The 23,508-nt window shown below is 39.8% G+C and overlaps 1 protein-coding gene across 2 annotated transcripts in view; it reads right to left on the bottom strand.

Moving 5' to 3' along the window:
* Nucleotides 1–1,680: 1,680 nt before the first annotated feature.
* Nucleotides 1,681–23,508, bottom strand: part of COL8A1 (collagen type VIII alpha 1 chain) — a 145,123-nt gene continuing 123,295 nt past the window's right edge. Inside the window, exons 2-4 of one of the 2 annotated variants that reach the window (XM_032852023.1) lie at nt 7,581–7,911; nt 2,423–4,368; nt 1,681–2,391 (exon numbers count right to left, since the gene is read on the bottom strand). In XM_032852023.1, the coding sequence (XP_032707914.1) occupies nt 2,459–4,368; nt 7,581–7,911 (2,241 nt within the window). In that variant the 3' untranslated portion in view covers nt 1,681–2,391; nt 2,423–2,458. Of the gene's footprint in view, nt 2,398–2,422; nt 4,369–7,580; nt 7,912–23,508 lie in introns of both variants that reach the window. The other variant, XM_032852024.1, reaches the window with a different exon arrangement.

Raw genomic sequence — 23,508 nt, 5'->3', positions numbered from 1 at the left:
CATAATGTGCAACACTTAAAAGGGAAACACAGACACATAGATAATTACTTAAAATTCTTTTTTTTTTAATTAAATGGAGTAATTCATTTAGCTCTGAGATTAGCACCATTATAGAATACACAGTATCTGGCATAGATTTTGCTCCTCCCCTATCTAAAAGTTAGAAGCATATGCCTGATAATTAACACACTCACGCACAGTTTATATATATATATACATATATGTATATATATATATATATATACATATATGTATATATATATATGCAATTGAGTAACAACCAATAAATAAGTTGGAAGGTATTTTAAAAAGAAGTTTGATCTTAACTAAAGAGGTACTGTCTCTCTTACTTGGTGGAAATAAAAAGCCCGTACATGTACAGATAAATACGGATTTACAGATCAGCTGATCAGACTTGCTTCCAAGCCGTTTCAATGCAGCTATACAGCAGAAGGAGCCCAATGGATCCCTGTTGCCCCCCATAGTCATCAGTCCAAAACCAGCATCCTTAAGACCAACTTGAAGGATGTTTGACCACATAGATGCTGTCTGCTTTGAAAATGAAGGTTGGGTCAGATATCTTTTGATGAAAAAAGTTTGTCATATAATTAGCAATGAATAAGAAATCCTCTGGTAATGAACTCATTTCTCTTCTTAAGAATTTGAGAAGAAATGGTGCTCATATACCATATAAGGGAAAGACACTTACTAGGTTAACGAGAATTTTCTTGATGGTTAAAGTGATTCAGATTTGACAGAGACACATTTCCATGTGTTTATACCGTATTTATTTGTGTATTTTTCCGTCTGTATTTTTCCGTCTGTATCTTTCCCCTCAACTTCTCACTCTTAATTTTGAGAAACAGATACAAGATTCTACTACCACAGCCCCACATCATTTCCCCCTATTGCTTATAGTATCAGCAGCAGACTCATAGCTGACTGAAATATTTTGCCTGTTTTGAAACCAGATTTGAATGCCTGCAGTGGTTAGTATGTACCTAAGTGAAAACCTAGAAAGAAAGATACTTATTTTTCTCTTTAAACTTGTATCGACTCTTGACTTGTGCTGAGTATAAGGTGACAGAAGAAGCACGGGCTCTTATGCCCTTTGACATTTTACATAGCTCTTCCACAGTTTGCTTGTAAAGAAGCAGTTCTTTTCCTACAATTTTAGTACATACACTCGGAAGTAGTAGATTCATTTTTAAATTTAAAACTTAAGAAATTATTTTTTCAAAAAGTTATTTCCTATGTAATTCTGAATTTTTTTTTTTTCCCCAAATAAAGAATGGCTTGGATTTTGGAAATTGAGTTTGGAACCTGAGACAACATTCCAATTTGCATACATACCTACACCAGGAAATTTCTTCAAAATTCAACTGCTACTGAAAAATAGCAATAGCCCCTTCACGGGTGAAACCTCATTGTGGTCATTTGAATGGTATGGAAAGGAAGGGGATTTTTATACCCATGTAAACACAATTAAAAACTGATGTTGATAATGAACATTCCACAAAACTGGAAAGTTATTATTTTTTTCTTATGACTTCCACAAGTTTATATTAGTTGAGTCATCATGGAAATTACATGGAAGGAAGGAAAAAAAATTATAGAAAATAAAACAAAAAAGATCCTTGAGAAATAAGTGAGTTAATTATGGCTCCTGTCTCCCAAGTGTTTTTTTTAGCTCCTTTTGGGGCACTGTCTTATGTCCCTCACACGTCTCATCCAGTGCGATGCACACAGAATTTACTGAGTAAATTACACAGCAGGCGACTGGCTCACTTGTTCTTTTAGAGACAAGAGATACACAATTCTGAGGAGGACTTGTGTCCATAAAAGACACAGCTTCTGACAGGAGGGAAATAGCCCTTGGGCTAAAAATCTTCTGCTCCCCTGACTCCCTCCCACTGGGGCTATCACACAACAGGACTCCTTCCCCACCTTCCTGGCAAAACATCTGCCCAAAGACAGAGGAAATTATGCAAATAAATACGGTAATTGTTATCATGGACATTTCCTTAAGCCATATTAGAAATCTTTAAACAATATGAGCAAGTGACTTTCATTAGCTATAATCTTCCATACTGAAATATATTGACTGATCTGAATAAGCAGGTTATCATGGAAGCATATAACAATACAACAGCTAATATGATTCCAGTGGGTACAACACAAGTGTCAGTACTTGATACATAAATCTATCCCATCATTTTTAATTACAGGCTGCTATGCAGAGCATTCAACATGCATCTTAGTTTTTATTTGTACATGATGGTTTAGATTTTCACTTAAATATAACTTTCCAACTATATAAATGTTTTGAAGCAATTATGTTTTTCATTTGGATTTTTTCGGTGTGCCATTTTCTTCTTTAAATCTCTTTCTTTTCTTCTTTCTTTCTTTCTTTCTTTCTTTCTTTCTTTCTTTCTTTCTTTCTTTCTTTTTCTTTCTTTTACATGGGATACAATAAATATCCTGAAAAGGAGGAATGGACATACTGCCCAGCATACAGTCCTGCAGCCTGTTCTGAGGGCATTTGGAGGAACACTCGGTCTCCCGGCCTGAGCAGTAGCACCGCACTCCCAGACGCCTGGTCCAGAAAGCCCTTTTTGTACTCATCATATGTGTACATCATGGGCTCGTTGTTCTTGAACAGAGCAACCCACACGTTGCCCCCCTTGCAGTGAATGTGGTAGGCGAAGTAGTAGACCCCGGGAACCTCGCAGGTGAAGATGCCCGTCTGGGGGTTGTAGTTCTGTCTGCCATTATAGAGCAGTTTGTCAAACTTCACTGGGGCCCCCACAGGTGGGAAAGGCACAGTCAGCTCAGCTGTAAAGGCAGGCATCTCGTAGGCAGGCCCTCCATTCTTGCCTTTCTTAGCCCCATAGGCATGGGGGGGTTTCACTCCATCAATTCCCAGCCCCATATCGGGCAGATACTCTCCATGTGGTGGTGGTGTAGGGGGCATCACAGCTGGCGGCCCTGGGGGCCCTGGAGGGCCTGGGGGCCCTGGAAGTCCCGGCTGGCCTTGAGGACCAAGGGCACCAGGCTTCCCCGGGGGCCCATGAAGTCCTGCTACTCCAGGCTTCCCTACTCCAGGGAACCCAGGGGGCCCTGGGATGCCGGGTTCTCCTTTGGGGCCTGGCATTCCAGGTGGTCCAATGGGCCCACTTGGGCCTGCGATCCCTGGGATGCCTGGAGGGCCCTGTAAACCCTGGTCCCCTGGGATTCCTGGTTCTCCCTTTGGTCCCAGAAGCCCTGGAGCACCAGGGAGCCCTGGTAAACCTTTATGACCAGCTTCCCCCTTGGGCCCTATGGGACCTGGCAAACCCCTCATGCCAGGGGGCCCTACTTCACCAAGGAAACCTGGCTTTCCTGGGAAGCCCTGAAGCCCTGGCTCACCCTTGGGACCTGGTGGCCCCTGTGGCCCTACAACCCCACCTTCTCCTTTGGGTCCGGGAAAACCAATAGCACCTGGAGGACCCATAGGACCTGGGATTCCAGGCAGGCCTGGCTCTCCTGGGGGACCCCCTATTCCAGGGGCACCTACTGGTCCTTTCTCCCCTCTTGGTCCTAGAGCGCCAGGAAGACCCCCTATGCCCTTGTCACCTTTGGGTCCTGGGAAGCCTGGTTTCCCAATTCCTGGAAGGCCTGGGGGTCCTGGCAGCCCTGGCAGTCCTTGCTCCCCTTTGCCACCTGGAAATCCTGGCTGGCCAGGAATCCCGTCCTGGCCTGGTTTCCCAACTCCAGGTATCCCAGGAGGTCCTTGAACTCCTGGGACCCCAACAGGGCCCTGGGGCCCAGGCTCCCCTGGAGGACCTGGCTTTCCCAGGGGGCCTTGGGGCCCAGGGAAGCCTGTCACTCCGGGTTTGCCCACTCCTGGAAGTCCAACAGGGCCAGGAGGGCCATGCATCCCTGGAGGACCCTTTAGGCCTGGCAAACCTGGCATCCCAAAGCCCTTCTCCCCTTTAGGACCCTGAAGGCCTGGAGGTCCTGGTGGTCCTTTTGGTCCTCGCTCTCCCTTTGCACCTGGTTGCCCTGGTAACCCTGGACCACCTGGTTTTCCAATGCCAGGGAGTCCATGAGGCCCTGGAGGTCCTTGCGGCCCTGGGATCCCCATAGGCCCGATCTCCCCTTTGGGTCCAATTTCACCTTTTGCTCCAGGCATTCCCATGGCTCCTGGCTTTCCTGGCATTCCAGGCATACCTGGTTTTCCAATTCCAGGATATCCCTGTGGCCCTGGTTTTCCTTTGGTTCCAGGTATCCCATGACCTGGTAAGCCGGGGGGCCCAGGTGGTCCTCTTGGGCCAGGCTCTCCACGGGGACCTTGCTCCCCTCGTAAGCTGGCTAATGGTATTTCTACTGGGAGAGAGAGTGGGAGAGGGAGGAGGGAGAAGGGGGAAAAAGAGAGAAAAATTAATAGTTATTATTCTTCAAGGAAGTCATGATGATCATTATTTAGTTCTGACACCTTAGTCTATTACTCATCGAGAGGAAACACTAGGAATAATGTGTTCGTCTTCCAGGACTATCAGTACTTAAAGAACAATCAAGCTAATAATTGCTTTGTTATGTTTGAAATAGTGTTTGAGAACTGATATCTGTACCTGCTTTTATCAACATTGGTTAAGGAGAAAAGCTAAAGAATAATGAAGAAACATTTTTCTAAGTACAAAACTCCAAGTTTTGTTATGGTGTGTTCTGTATGGGGATTTTGGAAAATTGAAAAAGGGATAAAGAAAAATCAAATTTGCCTATAAGCACTTGATATTTATATGTATTTCCATCTCTTGTGTTCTAGGTGTGGGTGTGTATGTGCATGTGTGTCTGTGTGTGTGTATTTTAAACAATGGAGTCATTCTTCATTTTTATTTTTTTATTAGTTTATCTACATAATGCTGTACTTTTTCATGTCCTTGTTTTTTTATATAATAGTTTGTGGCTAAATAATATTTCCTTTTGTGTTGAAATACAGTATGATGCTTTAGGGAAAGTAATTGTCATGTGGATTCAGGAAAGAATAGAAGTATTTTATCTTGTGTGTGATTTAATAACATCTTCCACATGAGGTGCCTGGGTGGTTCAGTAGGTCGAGTGGCTGGTTCTTGATTTCAGCTCAGGTCATAATCTCAGGGTCGAGGGATCGAGCCCCATGTAGGGCTCCACACGTGGCAGGGAGTCTGCTTGAGATTCTCCCTCCCCCTCCCCCTCCCCACATGCAATACAGTGCCACTACAAGATTAGATAATAGATGTGAAAGATGTTATGCTTTCACAAATTGTTTTCAGTATCTGTTACGATGATTATACTGTGCCTTTCAGAGCAACACAACTCCGGATATTCTACGCTACTGAAATGAAACATAAATGAAATTTACAGTCTCAAAGTTTTATGTTAACCTGTGGTCACTTCTTAATCCTGACCATTCCATTTCTCACTGAGCTACTGTCAGGGAACAAAATAGACTGTAGAACTCATATTCTTAGCAAATTCTCCGGATGCAGTCTGGTACCCATCAGAATAAGTACAGGAAGTGCCAAAGTCAGGCAGGCCCCCCAAGAAAGGAAGGGAAACAAATGGCTGAGATAATCCCCTAAGTGGAATATCAGCTCCCGAAGAGAAGCAAATTGGGAATACTTCATTTATGCTAAGTAGACAGTCTAATACAATAATGGCATGTTATTTCTAGGCAGTGTGTAGGACATACTACGATATCAAGAGCGTCTAGAGCAGGGTCATGTCTTCCTCATCAGGAATCCTGGGTGTCCAGCACAGTGCCTGGCATGTACTCTGTTCTTAGCTAGGGTTTCCTGAATGACCAGCTCTAGCAACTCAAAAGTTTTTATGATGCTTTAATATTTACTTAGCATTTTTACTTACCCATGCCATTGATTTTCTCAACAAATCTTACTTTACTAACAAAGACAACTAGTTTCAGAGAGGTGTTCTTTTTTTTTTTAATTGAAATATGGTTTAAATACAATATTATGTTATTTCCAGGTCTTTGATTTCTGGCCTCTAAGCCTCTTAACACCAAATCCAATAGTACCCCAGACCTAGAGTTCCTGCCTTTTTAGGGACCAGTAGGAATGGCCTCTACCTCCTCAAAGGGAATTGCTATGTTGATGCAATTCCTTTTGTACAAATGCTAAGTTTCTTAGGAATCCAGATGAACCTCATGAAGTTTTAAGAAAGTGTCTCTCACAGTAATAAGCATTTTGTAGGTGTTGAATAACTAGTGAATATGGCTAGAAGACAGTGGGAAAAATTGTCATCTCTATATTCAATCCTTACCCTTCATAGTCTCCTCTCAGTTTATTGATTAATAGGTGTAGTAGCTTAATGAAAGCACTCTTAAAAACACTGGCATTTATCCAGCACCTGGTTCACAAAGTGCTTTCATTCATATATACATATATATATATATATATATATTTACATTTATATTTATATATTCCTAACACAGTAGGTCTTTAACAACATTGCCCTCCCATTAAAGAAGACTGACTAGTCACTTTTTTTAATTTTGAGTTTTCCAAAGTTATTTATTGAAGCAGAAACAAGTCAGGCAGGTACTTGTTGGGGAAAAAGCAGTTTTAATGGTATTCAAAGATACTTTTTAAAAGGTATTCTAGCACAAGTTTTTCTTTGTATACTAGATGATGCTGTAAACTCTCCTCGAAATCCTTTAAGGCTGTTGGTTCTCAAGAACTAGAAGTTATTCCTATTTCAAATCTTGTGCTCTTGAAAAACCGCAGAAAAGCATTTGAAAGCTGTATCTTTAAGATAATGGATTTCTTTTTTCTTTTTTATAATTTTTTAAATTTATTTATAAACATATAATGTATTATTAGCCCCAGGGGTACAGGTCTGTGAATCGCCAGGTTTACATACTTCACAGCACTCACCATAGCACATACCCTCCCCAATGTCCATCTTTTTTTTTTTTTTTTTAATTCTTGGTGATAATATATTGCTGCACTGAGTCATGTGCGATTTTCACTCGAGGACATCGTGCGTGATGTTGAGAAAATTTCATCGATAACCTGTCCATCTCTAGTTTCAACCATCTTAAGCAGAAGTGTCCTCTTTGCGTGAGTGTCAGTGAGAGGGAGTGAATCTGGATTGGTTTCCCTCAGGGTCAGGGAAGACAAGTTTGGAAGAGGCCCGAGCACTCCTGCTCTCTGCACCTTCCAGCAGCTTCCTGTAGGCTTGTCACTGCCCCCACCCCTGCCTGCTTTAATTCCCCAGCATCTGGCCCAGCTTCTAACACAAAAATAGATGCTCATTAAACAGTTGCCAAATGTTGGGAGAGATAATGAATAAGGGAGTAAAAACGTGTTTTGTGCCATTTAATGCTGTTAAAATAATAAAGCACAACATAAAACAGTAATTTTGTTTGTATTTTTGAGTCTTGAACTTCTCAAGGATAAGAGTTTAGGGCACCATAAACAATGAATGTCAGTAACACGTTCCAAAATAAAAATTTCTAAAATTTAGCTTCTCCCCCTGATCTTATAGTTTCAGATTTTGGAAAACTGGTGTTTCCTAACAGGACAGGAATATGATGTTACCTTTGCCTTTCTTAGGTGCTGCTTCCTTGCCCATTCTTGGCACTGGTTGAATTTCCTTCATATATTGGGGTAGATGTGGATACTCTTTGCCATACTGCATGTGGGGCAGCTCCTTGCCCATGTTAAGGCCATCTTTGCCCAAAGGCATGTGAGGTACTTGCTGGCCCAGAGGCTGGTATTGTGGAATTTGTGGTGGGATCTGAGGAGGAATTTGTGGTGGCAGCGGCTTGATCCCATAGTAAGCGCCAGCCTGAATGAGCCTGATGGAGCCCAGGGAAATGGTAAGCAGCACTCCCAGCAGCTGCAGAGGGCCAGGTGGTACAGCCATCACCTGTGGAAGGAATGAACGCACCAACATGGTGAAAACTGGCAGGCCAAGTGACAAGTTTACTTAGAGAAAGAAGAGGGAGAAAAAGGAAACAATTTTTATCATCAGAACGTCCCCTGTGGAAGGCAAACAAAAAGGAGGACGGTGTTACCTCTCAGTAGAAAACATGCAAAAAACAGAAAAGAGTAGGAACTGTCAAATGAAGGCAATCAGTGGGATTATAAACTGTGGGAAATACTGCTGTGTGTCCCCAGATATCAATTCTGCTTTCTTCCATAGTATTGGAACTCTTGATTTTTAGCTGGAACAGAGCAGCCCAAAATAAAAGACATTTTAGCCGGATGTGGTGATGTGAAAAAGTTCTGTCCAATTGGATGTAGTTGTAATGGGTACAACTTCCAAGAAGGATCCTAAAGAAGAGTGGCCCTGTTTTTCCTCTTCCTTGCAGCTGGCTGATATGTGGATATGTTACCTGGAAACAGATCAGAAACCATGGACCAGGAAGTGAAATTCATGTACTGCGCATCGTTTAGTAACAAGCTAGAATAAACCTCAGCCTTTACTGAACATGAAGGCCCCTATTAATTCTTATGTTTGAAATTTGTTTACACAATAAAGAGCTAAAGGTTTATCATCTTCTTTAAATCACTGTTATTTTGAGTGTCACACATTTACACTAAACTTATTCCTAATGGTTAGGTTATGTTGGCCAAAAGGAGGCAAACTTGGTGGTAAGTTGGAATTTGTTAGTACGTGCCGAAATTCTATTCTAAGTGGAAACAGTAATTGATAGGCTGAGATTTTTCATCTGTCCTTTGCTTTGGTGTGGTCACAAATTAATATAAGTGTTAAACAGCGAACAAACAACAATAATGAAAACTGCACAGTCCCAAAATATTTAAAAAATCACTATCATAATTACGCACATAATGGAATGCCATTTTGTTCTACTTAAATACTATAAAGTCGTTAATTTGGAATTTGCCTAATTGGACCTGGAGCGCACTGAAGTTTTTCTTTTACGAAAGAAACTTTTACAAAAGAAAGGAGTTTACAAGGCAAACTAGTTGTGTAAATAAAACAACAACGATGTTTAGCCACTCATGAGAATAAACTGGAAAATCCCTTTAACAGCATCCTTTGCAATTTAACAGTTAATGGAATAAATATTACTGGGGCTTATGATTATTAAAAAACCCCTCAAAAAGACCTCTGGCTGAAAACCCAGAAGCCCAGGGAACTGCAATGCCCACAAAGGCCCACTAGAGGGCAAGTGTGGTACATATTGAAGTCTGTTCTCCTGGGTACTGGGCATTGTAAGGTGCTTCCCACACCTTTTGAAAGGTCTTGATGAAAATCTGAATCCTCAGTGGAGTGTCATTATTATGCTGGAGAAAGAAATGGCAAGGTTTTCACAATTTTTAATGTAAGAACTTTGAATAAACTCCTATCTCTAAATAACTTTAATTTCCATTCTGCGAGTTTGTTTTCTTTGCTTCTGTCTTACTAATTCTGGATCATAGTTTTAACTTCTTAGAAAATATGTGTTGACTTTGCAACATCCTATTCAAGAGTAATGCCAAGAGTGTGAACAGGCTACAGAAGAATTGGTTAATAAAAAGCACCTGAGAAAATATTTAATGGAATTTCTACCACAAAAGTCACTGCTTTACAATTTTTCTCAGTATACTAACTAGTCATTTTCCCCCAAAACATCTGTCAGCAAAATGATTTATAAAATGTTCTCCATTTCGTAAATCAGAATAGTCTCAAGAACTGTTTGATTCAAATATGCTCGAAATAATACATGTGTTGGTAAATGGGAGGAGATAGAAAGCAGTTATTTTCTGTCTAAGAATAATTATTATAAACCATTTGGAAAGAGCTACAAAATTAATATTGATTTATAGTTGGTAATAGTTTTACTTTAGATGGGAAAAGAAGAACATCTGTAAGTACTTAATGATAAACTTATTAACTACTTACCAAACACAATGCTAGACCCATCCAGGGATTACAAAGATAAATATAAAATGGTCAATGGGCCCTGCCCCAACAGAGGTTATACTTTTTTAGTAGGCATGACAGATGTATAAACTATTAATGAGTAGCAAGGGATATCCACAACAAAAGTAAATTTCCCACCCACTTCACCTAGTGGCTTAAATCCCTTCCCTTGGAAGCAACAGCTTTTCCCATTTTCCTCATATGTTTCTGGAGATGTTCTAAGAATATGCATATATACTACACACACCTTTAGGACACAAATTACAGTATACTACACATACCACTATTCTTTGTCCACTCAGAAGACTAGAACTTCAGGCCTTATTTCTCAGTTTTATGTATCTGAACAGATCCCTTCAACTTTCTTATTTGTTAAAAATAAGACTCAGTTGTTCTCTAACGTCCTTAACATTCAGTGTCTACAGCAGTCACTAGAGAGCTGAACATGCTAATCCATTACCAGAAATGTATGGTAATACCTGGTGATGTATAAGCTGGAACTTAATTCTATCTTTGGGGATGACAGAATTTAATTACTAAATCCTGAACTTGGGGAGATGTCTTTAAGAATAAACTAGCATGTTTGGCTCTTCACCTTTCCATCAGTTCCATGAATGTGTTGGATTATACTTAATAATCTTTAAACCAGGACAATCTAATGAAACATTGGAAAACTGGAAGGAAGTGAAATGCCTGGGAAGAAGACCAGTTGAATACCAATGGCCCAGTGGGATCCTACTTTACTACAATTATTTCCTCTTGCAGGTTTGGCTTTTCTCTCCTGAAAACCACCTCCTTTGGTCTGCCATCTGCCATTTCTCTGGCTCTTTATTTAAATAAACTTTGTTCAGTTTTAACTTGAGTATTTATATAGGGGCCCTGGTTAGAATTTACCGCTTGACTTATCCTTACTAATTTCCCTCTTGTCCCTGAGGATATTTTTGGTGGTCAAAGTGGTGTGGTGGTTCTCCCCAAATCACTCAAAAGAACATCAGATTTGTTTAATGCTATACAAACACCTGGTCGGGGGAAGGAGCCTTGGAATTTCTGCTGGGAGAAATGGTGGTAATGGGTTTTCTTGCCTCTTTTTCCTTTTTCTGGGGATGCATGACACAATAATGCTGTTTTCTTAGGTTTGTGTTCTAGTTGCTGTTCCAGTCACTGTTTTCTTAGATTTCTATTAGATAACATGGGTGTGTGTGTGTGTGTGTGTGTGTGCGCGCGCGCGCACGCACTTGGCTACGCATGAACATAAACATACATAATGTGTGTGGACGGTGGATCTTTGCCAGTCAGCCCAACCAGTGATGGGTTTCATGTCATTATGTAGAAGAAACCAAAGACCTGGAGCTGAGTTGTAGTGCTGCCATTCACTGTGTCTACGACTTGGGGCAAGTCCCTTATGTTTACTAAGACTCAGTTTCCTTCCCTATAAAAGAGCAACTATAAAAAAAGAAATGATCATCTCAGCCTCTCCCACAGAGCTGTTCAAGGACACGAATGATAATATGAATTTTTTTGTAAGCTGAAAAGCACCATTCAAATTTAAGTTATTATTAATGGATTGTGACCAAAAAGACAAATCAAAACCAAATGAAATGTCAAAGATTTTCAAAGAAGGGTACTAGCCAAAATAAATGTGAGGTTAACTGCAGTAATGATAAACCTAACATGAATAAAACAATAATGGCCATTAAAATGTACTTGTTAAAAATGGCAAAAAAGAACAGCTGAACCAAGGCAGTTATTCTTTCTGGTGTCAGAGTCGCCAATCCTAATCATTTTGAACAGCCCTAAATGGTTCCCTATATTTGGGAAGGGCTGCAGAGAGTTTCAGTTTCCTCATGTGACCTGTAATATATATAACAGAATAATGTGATATATATTATTTTAGACGCTCCTCAGCGTTTTATTTGTACATTTATCCCCGTGAGATTTTGGCTTGCTGTGCAAAAGAATGTTTAAGTATTTAAACCTTCAGTTCTTGCCCTAAGTCCAACTTTCCCTTTCACATGGTGCTAACATTGTGTGCATATCCACACATGTGCGTGTGTGCGTGTGTGCATGTGTGTGTGTGTTGTGAACAAGCTTCTCTCATCTGTTGCTGGGCAGCCCTTCATGCAGGATTTATCGTTTCTCACGTCCTCAGATTTATCACTCCGGAAGCAAGGGGCAGTCAGACAGAATACTACCCCTGCAATATTCACCAGAATTGTCTTCTTGGCTTTCCCATGCCTCTTAAAGAAAGTTTTGTCCTGTTTGCATTTTTCAGAGCAATTCATTCATTAGGCGTAGGTATGTAAGGAGTGCCTATTAATTATTACTGTGAGGGGTACTAGAGAAAGGAGTGAATTAGGTGAGGTCCTTGATCTGATTGAACTCACATTCCAGTGTGGGGAGACAGGCAATAATAAACAACTTAAATTTTTCAATTTTAGATTTGAGTGCTGTGAAGAAGACAAAGCAGGGGGAAGTGTTCAAAAATGACTCGAGGTAGAAGACGCTATTTTGGAAAGGGTAGTGGAAGACATCTCTGAGAAAGCAAATTTTGGTTAGAGATGTGAAAGTTGGGAGGCTTATTTGTCTTTCAAGACACAATACTAAAAACCCCCAGAAAGTCCTATTTATCAAAATGGCAGTTATAGGTGACTTTCACTAATGTAAACCATTGTTTCAAAACTTAATTCTTCATCTTCATCTATCCTCATTTTGACCTCTCTATTGTATTCTTTTTTCCCCTGGGATTTCTTCTTTTTTTTCTTTTTAATCTTTCTCCAGATTTCAACGCTATTGTATAAGTTTGCTAGGGCTGTTATAACCAAGTATCTTAGACTGGGTGGTTTAAACAACAAAAAAATTTTTCCCCCAGTGGTGGAGACTAAAAATCAGAGAACAAGATGTTGGCATGGCGGGTTTCTTCTGAGACCTCTCTCCTTGGCTTGTAGATGGCCATCTTCTCTCTATGTCTTCACATGATCTTCACATGATCTTTCCTTTATAAGGACACCAGTCATGTTCAGTCAGGGCCTCTCCTACTGACCTCATTTTAACTTAATTTCCTCTTTTAAAAAACCTCTCTTCAAATACATGGGGCGCCTGGGTGGCTCAGTGGGTTAAAGCCTCTGCCTTCAGCTCAGGTCATGATCCCAGGGGCCTGGGATCGAGCCCTGAATCTGGCTCTCTGCTTGGCCAGGAGCTTGCTTCCCTTCCTCTCTCTCTGCCTGTCTCTCTGCCTCTCTGTCTGTCAAATAAATAAATAAAATATTTAAAAAAAAACAAAAACAAAAATACAGTCACATTTGGAGGTACTATGGGCTAGGACTACAATATACGAACGAGGGGGACAAAACTCAGCCCTATCACCAACCATTCCTCTAGACCAACTCAATTCCTACCTCTTCTGCAAAGTCTTCCCCACCTTAACCATCATTATCTTACTTGTCCTACTGAAAATTTAACAAAAGTTAAATGCAGCTCATCAACAGTGTGTTTTTTCCTATTGTTTTTTTTTTTTTTTGTCCACTAGACCCCAACATGATTGCAAACTTCCTGAGGACAAGGAAAATATGTGATATTCTTTGGATTTTCTCAATATTTATTGAAAGAGCTTGATAGTCAAAACTCTTAGTATTGATAGGTGCATTAGAAAACATCTCCTTCAGCCTCACTCTGCATTTAGAATCCTGTCTACAACAGTTGCTGACAGAAAGCCTCATATTTCCAACTTGAATATTAATAATGGTAGAAACATTCATAAAGCAACCTATTATCATGTGCAACTTTTTTTTTAAAGATTTGTTTATTTTGGAGAGAGAAAGAGCACAAATAGGGAAGGGGCATAAGGGGAGAATCTCAAGCAGACTCCCTGCTGAGCATGGAAACGAATGTGGAGCTCTATCTCATGACATTCAGGTCATGACCTGAACCAAAACGAAGAGTCAGTCACTTAACTGACTGAGCCATACAGGTGCCCCATGTCATACAATTTCTGTTGTTATTTTTATTACCTGAGCAGCTGATTCATAATGGCAGTGCACATGTAGCTTACTTTTAGTGGGAGCTGGGAAAGGAACATTAAAAATATATCACCAAATTGGCTAAGGCAAAAAAGGAATGATTACATGACCTTTTAATATCATGCCAATAAGCCCACCTTAGGATCATCTAGGGATATGGAACTTTATTGCATAATTGATTAGCATTACAGATATTAACAACTCTAAACTATGTTTACCAGGATTTGGTTCTATTGCCCTTTACTATGTTAACCAATTTTTTATCTAACTTAGCATTATCTCAGCATTCTTTTTCACAAGCTCATTACAATAAAAAACCCAGGTTTATAATATTTTATTTCAAACCCACTTTGTCATCATGTTAAATAAAACTTTGACATGTTCATTTGTGAATGAGAATTGTGTTTTTAACATTTTGAGAATTATGCCTTGATTGGGACACACAAAAAAATAAAAAACCTAAATATAGGCAGCGTTGGATAGTATGGAGAAAAACAAAGCAGGAGAGGTTAGGTAAGGAGGTAGATGGTTATTTTTTGTTGAGGTTATGATCTTTGCAACCCATTTTACTATAGAAACTGAGTCTTCTGTGCTTGAGTGGGCTGGTCCCTGGGTTTTAAAGGAAGCAACTAACTCTAAAAGAGGATGGAGAATTTCTGGGGGATTCTGGAGGAGATTAAATGTGAGCAGAGTTGATTGCAACATGGAGGAGAGTGCCAGAAAAGGAGATTGCCAGTAGAGGAACAGTCAAGAAAAGAAAAACTCATTTCAGATAAGCTTTTTATGTTTATTATGGGATATGGATTATAAATCCCCTCCTTTATATCCTCAGAGATGAAGAAACCCTAATTGTTCTGAAGAAGACCTAATTCTTTTGTGGGGATGGATTTTGGGGGGTTAGGTGGAAGAATGGTTCAGTGCTGCTCCAGGGTGACAAGGGTAAAATTGTTGACTGAATATCAGAAAACCAGAACCAGAGGATGGCTGGGTGAGTCAGGCCAATGAACATAGAAGTTATAATAATATTAGCTATGTTTTTGAGCACTTACTTTATGCCAGCACCATGATCATACTTCAAATACATTATTATTATGTTTTTACTTATGCTTTTATGTTATTGTTGTTATTATGTCCACTTTCTAAGATTTTTTAATGTTAAACTCAAATGAAATCTTCCCATCCTGTATTTATAAAATTGACTATTTTACTGAAATTGAAGACTATTAGAATCCGAGTTAAAATTTTAAAATTCTTATTTGATTATTTTAAGGAGCTGTCACCCAATACATTAGCTAACAATTTTTTTTACTTTGTTTTACAAGGTACAGATCTAACTCTACTGTCACTTTTCTCCATCTTGTCCTCCAAATACCAAGGCTGACTTTTTAGCTGAAAGAATTTCTCTGTTACATAGGATGTGATTCTGGACTGGATCCCTTCCTTTGTTCTTTTTGGACTAAGGACACAAGCTTGGAAGGTATTCATGAAATTAGAAAGCCACTAGCAAGGTGAATATGCTAGGATAGATCCTAAAGAAATGAACCTATCAGTGAAGGCCATGGATAAGATCATCCCATAAGCACTCATTAGTTTTAATTAATCTGCCCATTTACATCTATCAGGACTGATATAAATATAAAACAGCTTGAATTACATGCTTCACTGATGAATCTGCTATAACCAAAAGCAGCAAACAACCTCACCTACTAGCTATTGGCAGACCATATGTCATGGGACCTACAGAACTTGAGATGTCCATTAGGTTGTGTCCTCACCTCTAGAAATGGGCCGCCCACATAACCCCTCTGAAACAAACGACCAATCCCCACATTCCACAAGTTCTCCAGAAGAGGAAATTTCACTACAGTCCCTAGTAACCAACTGTAGGATTTCATAGACCTACATTTCTTAATATCTAATCGGGATCTTTCTTGCTGAACTTTAAACTCATTTCCTCTTTTCCATTCTCAAAGGAGGTGGGAAACGTCTGGAGAATATTTTTCTCAAAATAATAGTTCACATACTTGAAGTCTGCAATTAACTCCTTTTGTCTCTCTAAATGGAATCGTGTCATCTGCCAAATAGTTTATAAAATACTTGAGAGGATTCTCAAAAGAGAAAGTTCTAAAGTGGATTCCTTTTTTAGCTTTGTTTTGCTTTTCTCCCCATAACATGACCAATCATTGTTCTCAGAGCATAGAGCACCTAAATTCTAGTTCTGATGTAGGCACCTATTCTGCTGAGGCATGAATTTCCTCATTTGCAGAATGGGAACACTGGCTAGATGACTTCAAGGTCTCCTCTAGTTCTAAAATTCTATGGTAGCTGGGAACATGAAATACATACCCATACTTCCTAGATAAATGATTTCATGAATGTACATGCTCAAGCCTTTTGGATGTCATAAAGCTAATTAATCTCACACTTCCTGTTACCTTTCAACATTTCTCTCTCCCTTCTTACAGTTGGAGATGGAACAGGAAGAGTTTGAGTAATGCCCCTCCCCGTAAGTATTCCTCTGATGAAATGAGCCGCACCTGACTAGAAACAAAAAGAAGGACCTCAATAAGAAACGAAGTTTAGGGATAAAAATCTGATTTATATATATACTTTTAAAGATTTTATTTATTTATTTGACAGAGAGAGATCACAAGTAGGCAGAGAGGCAGGCAGAGAGAGAGGGGGAAGCAGGCTCCCCGCTGAGCAGAGAGCCCGATGCAGGGCTCGATCCCAGGACCCTGAGATCATGATCTGAGCCGAAGGCAGAGGCTTTAATCCCCTGAGCCACCCAGGTGCCCCGATTTATATATATATATATTTTTTACATATTTAAAGGTTGAATAAAAATTGAAGCTTACTTAAATCTTTTAAAAGTGGCTACAAATGATTTAAAAAAAAAAAAAAAAACTTCTTACAGTGTGTGAGCTCAAAAATTCCCTTGGAGTCATTTAGCAAGTATTGATGTATTGTCAATACTTGCTAAAGTATTGTCAGAGAAATGACAAATGAATACAGAATATGCATCTTGGGAAGAAGAAGTGGACAGTGAATAGTGTGACATAGTCATGTGTTTAGGAGGAATAATGCTCATTTTGTAAGAAAAACTGAAGATCTAAAACTTAAAGGCAGTTCTGTAGTAAAGTAGGCTATGATGAGAGCATCCCAAGAATAAGGTCCTCCCCATCCTATGGGTATGGTGATATGCAGCAAAGTCAGTTCCTTCCTGGCAGAGTCCCGAAGAGGCCTGGTGAGCACTCTGGAGAGCATCTTTCTGTCTTCTCTGTACTACTACAGTTTATGTCAATCATACCATGTGAACTAAAGCTGTTTTTAGGCCGTTGCAAGGGACAATGTATGGGTAAGGTTCATCTAATGTAATCTATCAAACTGGACATTGTAAAATTACTATTTAGAGCAAATGGCTATGATCTATTATACAAAATAAAAATTCCATGGAACATTTGTTCACTGCAAACACTTTTTTTCTTTTTTCTCTTTTCTTTCTTTCTTTCTCTCTTTTTCTTTATTTCTCCCTCTCTCTCTCTCTCACTCTCCTTCTTACCTTCCTTTCTTCCTTCCTTCCTTTTTCTTGCTTTCTTGCTTCCTTTCACTGCAAACACTTTGATCTTGCCCTGAAACCCTTGTTCAGACCAATGGGATTGCGAGTGAATTTCAACCAAACAGAACTCAGCAATATTCTCGTCACAGGGACAGTTAAAACTTAGTAGTTGTGTTTGAAGTAGGTTTTTGTAAGTAAGTAACAAATGAATTGAATAAAATAAAGTGATAAAATTATGCTCATTCCTGAAATATCTAAGGTTGTACAGAATAGAAAGTTTAAACCAAGCTGGGCAAAAAGACAGGAGTACATAGACCTGAACGGCCATCTAGGTGCTGAAGTGTAAGAGGTTGGAGTCCTAGGACAACCTCTAGATGTGGGAGGGAGGAAAGGAGTAGATGGCTTGCTTATGGACTCCAGCTTTCTGAGAAAGACTGTCATATTAGAAGCTCTTGCCTTTTCTACTCTTCTATAATTCTGAATGCCTTCTAGATGCTTCAATACTCTTCAGCATCTTCTTTTTAAAAAAAAAAAAAAAGACTTTATTTATTTATTTGCCAGAGAATGAGAGCGCAAGCAGGCAGGGTGGTTTGCAGAGGCAGAGGGAGAAGCAGGCCCCCCTCTGAGCAAGGAGCCTGATGCGGGACTAGATCCCAGGACCCTGGGATCATTACCTGAGCTGAAGGCAGCCACTTAACTGACTGAGCCACCCTGGCATTCTTATTCTTAAGAAAGGTTGAGAGGTTATGTGAAACTCAAATGAGTTAGTGGTTGTTCTATAATGAAAACTTCTGGTGAAAGTTCTGAAAATTGAGAAAGTTGAAATAAAAAGAACGTTGTGCTCAGTTCCCAGCCAACATGTGTGCTTCCTGGAAGCAGGAGAGAGAGCCCTTTACCACCATAGATGTTTCTGCCAGTATTTCCCTAGAATGGTTACAAGGAAGGATGGAAAAGTATGGAAATATCTTTTTTTTTTTCCTGTCCCACTCTGATTGGCACTTAGTACTTCTCTATCAGTATATCCAGAAGATTAAGTGAGCAAGCCAACATCCTGTGTTAGCATTTTCTTTTTATTAGCAGGGTTTTATGGCAGTAGATAGTTCATTTTGGTATTTTTATAGGAAACTGTGAAACAAACAAAATTCCTTGAACCAAGGAAGAAATCCTAGCCTTTCCCATCTTCCATAATACTGAAATATTTATTAATTAAATTACTATGCGGTGCATATGTGTCTTTTTGGGTTTAAAGACAAGAGGTACAGGGCATGAGGCAGCCAATTATTGGCTTTTCTTTTTCATTTTTGAGCTGGTTATTTTTGGGGTTCAAATGTTGAAGTTTTATTTAGCTAAAAGTGCCCTGAGCCACATAACCTTGAATGACTTAATATTAAAAGTCAAGCCCTAGAATTTTTATCCCACATGGGCAAAACATTAAATCAACAGCACTTGGAAATAAAAATAATTAATCAACGTCTTCCAAAATTGCCCCCCGACACCCACCCTGAACTAATTTCTAGTTAAAACAGTAACCCCACTGGAGTTGAGATCTTTAGCCCTGGAAATTTCCAAACTGTAAAAGAACTAAAAAAAATCCCGACAACTTCTTGGTCAGTAAAAATGTGAATTTGTTCTTTCTCTGTTACACAGTTCAAGAGTAGCAGAGATCATTCCATAAGACTGTTCCCAAAAGTGAATTTAAATTAAAAAAAATTTTTTTTAGTTCTCAAGCTGGGGCTAAGCCTAAAACACCAAATTGTGATAAATTGTCAGCCATGGAGAGGACCGCCTCTGAAATCCACTACTTTTCTACCACAGCTCCATCTAAGTAATTAGCCCATGTGGTCACATCCAGCCCTTTGAACACAGGCAGAACACTGGAAGCAACCAAACCACAGCTATCTTGGTATTGAAAGTTCCATTTTTCTAAGGGTGGAATTTATTTTGAAGGAAAGAGAGATGGATGTGCTGTCTGGGAGGAAAAATCTTAAGGTTTTCACAGTTAATTCACTAAACATTTTTCAGAGCAAATGGCAGTGGAGAGAGGAAAGGACAAAGAATTATGTAATCCATGCCAGTTCTTGGGGATACATCTGGGAAGGAGGCTGGGAGTGGGTAAGAAACTTCTTTTTATGACTGAAATTTGCTATGAGGCCCAAGAATTCACAGAAACATGGAACTTCATTGATAAACATGCTTCACAAATGTTATTTCTTAGGGCCTACAGCATGAGTAGAAAACTGAATCGGAGATGAGAGACTTGGGGTATAGTCACTCCTCTGACATGACACCCTTGTGAGACTTTCAGGGCCTCCTTTTCCTAACCTATAAAATGAGGAAAATGAATCAAAGGGAAGAGAGGACCAAGTACCTGGAGAAGCAAGGAGAGAGGGGAGTGAGGGAATTGACTGGCCGGAGTTTGTGATGAATGAGGGAGCTCTGCCCCATCCAGCTTTGAACCAAGGCTGGTACTTTTATACCAGATGGTCTCGAACATCTCTCTTGTTCTAAAAGACTGTATGGGGTTCTCCCATGCTTTCATTTGTTTAAATTTCTAAGTACTGGCATGGTTTCTCTACTCAACATTGGTTGCTTAGTTTAATTACTAAATTCAACAATGTTATATTGAAATTTTAAGCACTACCCCATTAGTGGCTGGAAATGTATAAAAATAAGTGCAGGTAAAACAAGGACCTACTCTCAGGAAGTTTCCAGTCAACTGTTGAAAGTCAGATCTTGATCTAGTATGAGTGTCTCACTCAAGCGGAATAGATCTTAACCTGGATATTGTGGGTGGGTGGGTAGCATTGGTCAGACACAGGGTCCTTGAGAGACACTGTTTAGAACTAAAAGTTTGATGAATAAATAAGAATTGTCCAGCAGCAGAAGGAGGAGAGTGAATGAAGGACATTTCATGTCCTTCCTCAAAATTTTCTAAAAGCAGGCATTGGCATTTAAAACTGGTAAAGAGCAACTGTGGGGGTAGGGGAGGGAGGGTAATGCTGAGCTAACCTTCCTGAATTAAATCCCGATTGTATCACTTACCAGCTCTGTGATCTTAGGCAAGTTAGTTGACCTCTCTGTGCCTCCATTGCCTACATGGATGTTGATAACATTACCTGTCTCATGAGATTGCGGAGGAGATAAAAGGAATTGGTACACATAAAATGCTTAAAACAGTGCCTAGACATAGAAGCACTTCATAGGTATTAGCTGTTACTTCAAGGAGAAGGAGGAGGAGAAGCACTCATAGCAGAGGGGATCATGAGCACACACTCCATGACACTTTCTTTGCTTTACTGCTGTCCTCTTTTTGAAGAATTTGAAAGATGATGACTTGTGTCCTCACTCTGCTCCAGACCTGTTATGAAAATTATTTGAGAGTCTGAGGACATTTAGGTAAAAACAGCTCCTCATAAGTGGATAGCAAGTATTGTGTCTGAGTTCCCGCCTCTCAGTGTGACCTGTGCCCCACCCTCTTGTCTCACTAGATCTCCAGTTCCAATGTCGGATGTCTTTCCACTTCCCTCAGTGACCTGACCCCTGAGAAGCTGGTTTCTGTACTGACTGCTAAGGGCTTGACTTTGAAATTCAGAAAGCCTAAGACACTTCTTGCAGGTGATAGCAGCAGGTTGGCCTTGTGGGAGCCACTGCAGGGTTAAGCTAATTTTATTGCTGAAGGGAAGTAAAATTTACAAGTGTAATAATAGTAATAGACTTTTAAGTCAGAGAAATAATCAGCTCATGGTTACTTTTTAAAGAAGCTTTTCCATGCTATTTTTGGAGATTGGAATAATAACAATATTGCTATAACTAACACTTATTTAGTATTTACCATTTTCTAGGACTTGTGTCTGAAAGATTCTTGTACCCCACCCCTCATGATAGACCCAGTAAGCCAAGACCCTAGCTTAATTCAAAATTATATTGAGTTTTGTATCCAAAAATATACAGATTCAGTTTAACACACACTTCACTTGTAGTTAGTGCAAAGGTAACCTCAAACCAAAATACCCAATAAATCCCAAACCGTGTTTAGCCACAAGCACTTATTTAAATAGAGAACATCAGTTTCCCAAATAATGAAGTAAATCCATACTTTATTTTATTTTGAAAAAGGAATTTTGGTTATAAATTCTGGGAGCTGGTTATGAGGAGGAAATCTCCATGTAAGAGCTCTCTCAAGGGTCTGGAGGACTCCAATCAGACTTTTATCTCTGAGAATTCTCTCCATACCAAGTTCATAACTGTATACAAAGTAAGCTTTATAAATTATTGTTGAATGAATATATGAATGGTGCCATATTTCCATCCTTGTCTCCTCCCCTCTTTTCTTTTTTTAAGGTTTATTTGAGAGAGAGAGTGTGTGTGTGTACATATATGTGGGGAGGGGCGAGGGCAAGGGGGAGAGAATCTTAAGCATACCCTTGGGCTGAGCGTGGAGCCTGAGGCAGGGATCAACTTCGCAACCCTGAGATCATGACCTGAACCAAAACCAAGAGTCAGACGCTCTACTGACTGAGTCACCCAGGCATCCCAGCCCTCCCCTCTTTCCTAATAAAATAAGATCTTGAGTAGTGGGAAGACTGAGTGAAGGACCTCACAGTTTCCTGACACTGAATCAATGTTACTCTTCTCTCTGCCTACTATTGTCATTCTTATCCTCCTGATTTTGTGTCCGGGTGTCTGCTGCCAGCTCACAAGAATGGAAAATCCTACATAATAGCCATTCTTCCTTAGAAATTAATGAGGAATACCCTTTTTGACTGAACAAAAACCTTTTAAAGAAAAGGAAGGGTTAGTTGAAGGTAAAAGCACCTTGTGATTGGTGATCATTTTCACTCATTGCAGTCTTTCTGTGGCTACTCTGAAGGTCTTTGATTTGGCTTGAGCTGAATGACTGTATGATGGAAGTATTTTTCTGAATCCCCAGTTTTCACATCCTGTTTAGGACTTTAGACCTTAGGGGAAAATCTCTGAAGTTCTCTCCCTCCATGAAAGCATCTCTGAGAACCCATTTCCTTGTCTGTAAAACTTAAGAGTGTTGGACTAAATGATCATTGTTATTACTTTTCATTCTCCTAAAGACTCATTCTCCTGGGCCCTATCCAACCTAGTCCTTTCTCGATCTGTCCTAATCATATCAGAGACCAGCAAGAGGCAGACAACAGGTTGTGAAGTCAAGTATAACATGAAACTGGGTGGGTGGTGAGAAGAGGAGGAGAGATGGGGCATTTTACCATTTTCATGTTCATGGAAACCCTTCAAGAGTACTTTTTGAAGTTCAATGGTTCTTTCTTCTGTGACTGCCTATTTTGTGGGCCACATCTTTGCCATGAATTTCTGTCTCCTTGCTGTGGAAGCCAGCCAAGGACACGTTATTGACCACCTGCTCACTTTCTTACACAAGACGACTCCCCAGACTTATTTTCTTTGCTTTCTCCTCCTGCTGGTTTATGGCTTTCCCTTATGTAGCAATAAAACTCTTGGAGAGTCCTCTTAGGGATGAATTAATGCCACTTAAGTATATTTCCGTTAGCTGCCCTTTGATGGTTCTGTTTAAAAATAAAGGGGGAGTTGGGGCAGTTTAGTTCTTATTGAAATTTTCCTTCCCTTTGCTTTAAAGTTACCATTCCTCAGAAACTCTTAGTTACACTCCAAGAGAGCTTTGCTAATAATAAAAAAATGTCTGGGAAATATTATCAGAAGACAAACTTACCATCTTTCAGTATTTCCCCCCCCCCTCACTGGAAAGGTATTTACATTACAAAGAGGCCCAGCCCATGTGAGCTTTCCTCGTATTCCTTTAAATCTTTAAATTTATAAATAATAAATAGAAAATGTCTCTGAATTCCAGAAGAGCAGAACATGATCTTGTTCTCCACCCTAATAGCAAACAGATTACGGATCGGGTGTCATGATCCCATTTCAACTTTGTGTAGTCTGCAATTTATTTTTAATTTCCCCACATTTTATATTTTATTAATTCATCTGAATCTTATATTTAATCTCTGTCTGCTC

Source organism: Lontra canadensis, unplaced genomic scaffold, assembly GCF_010015895.1.
Source record: "Lontra canadensis isolate GAN:19392208 unplaced genomic scaffold, GSC_riverotter_1.0 scaffold6, whole genome shotgun sequence".
Lineage (NCBI taxonomy): Eukaryota > Metazoa > Chordata > Mammalia > Carnivora > Mustelidae > Lontra > Lontra canadensis.
Note: the sequence above shows the minus strand (reverse complement) of the source record. Positions and strands in the feature narration are given on the sequence as shown.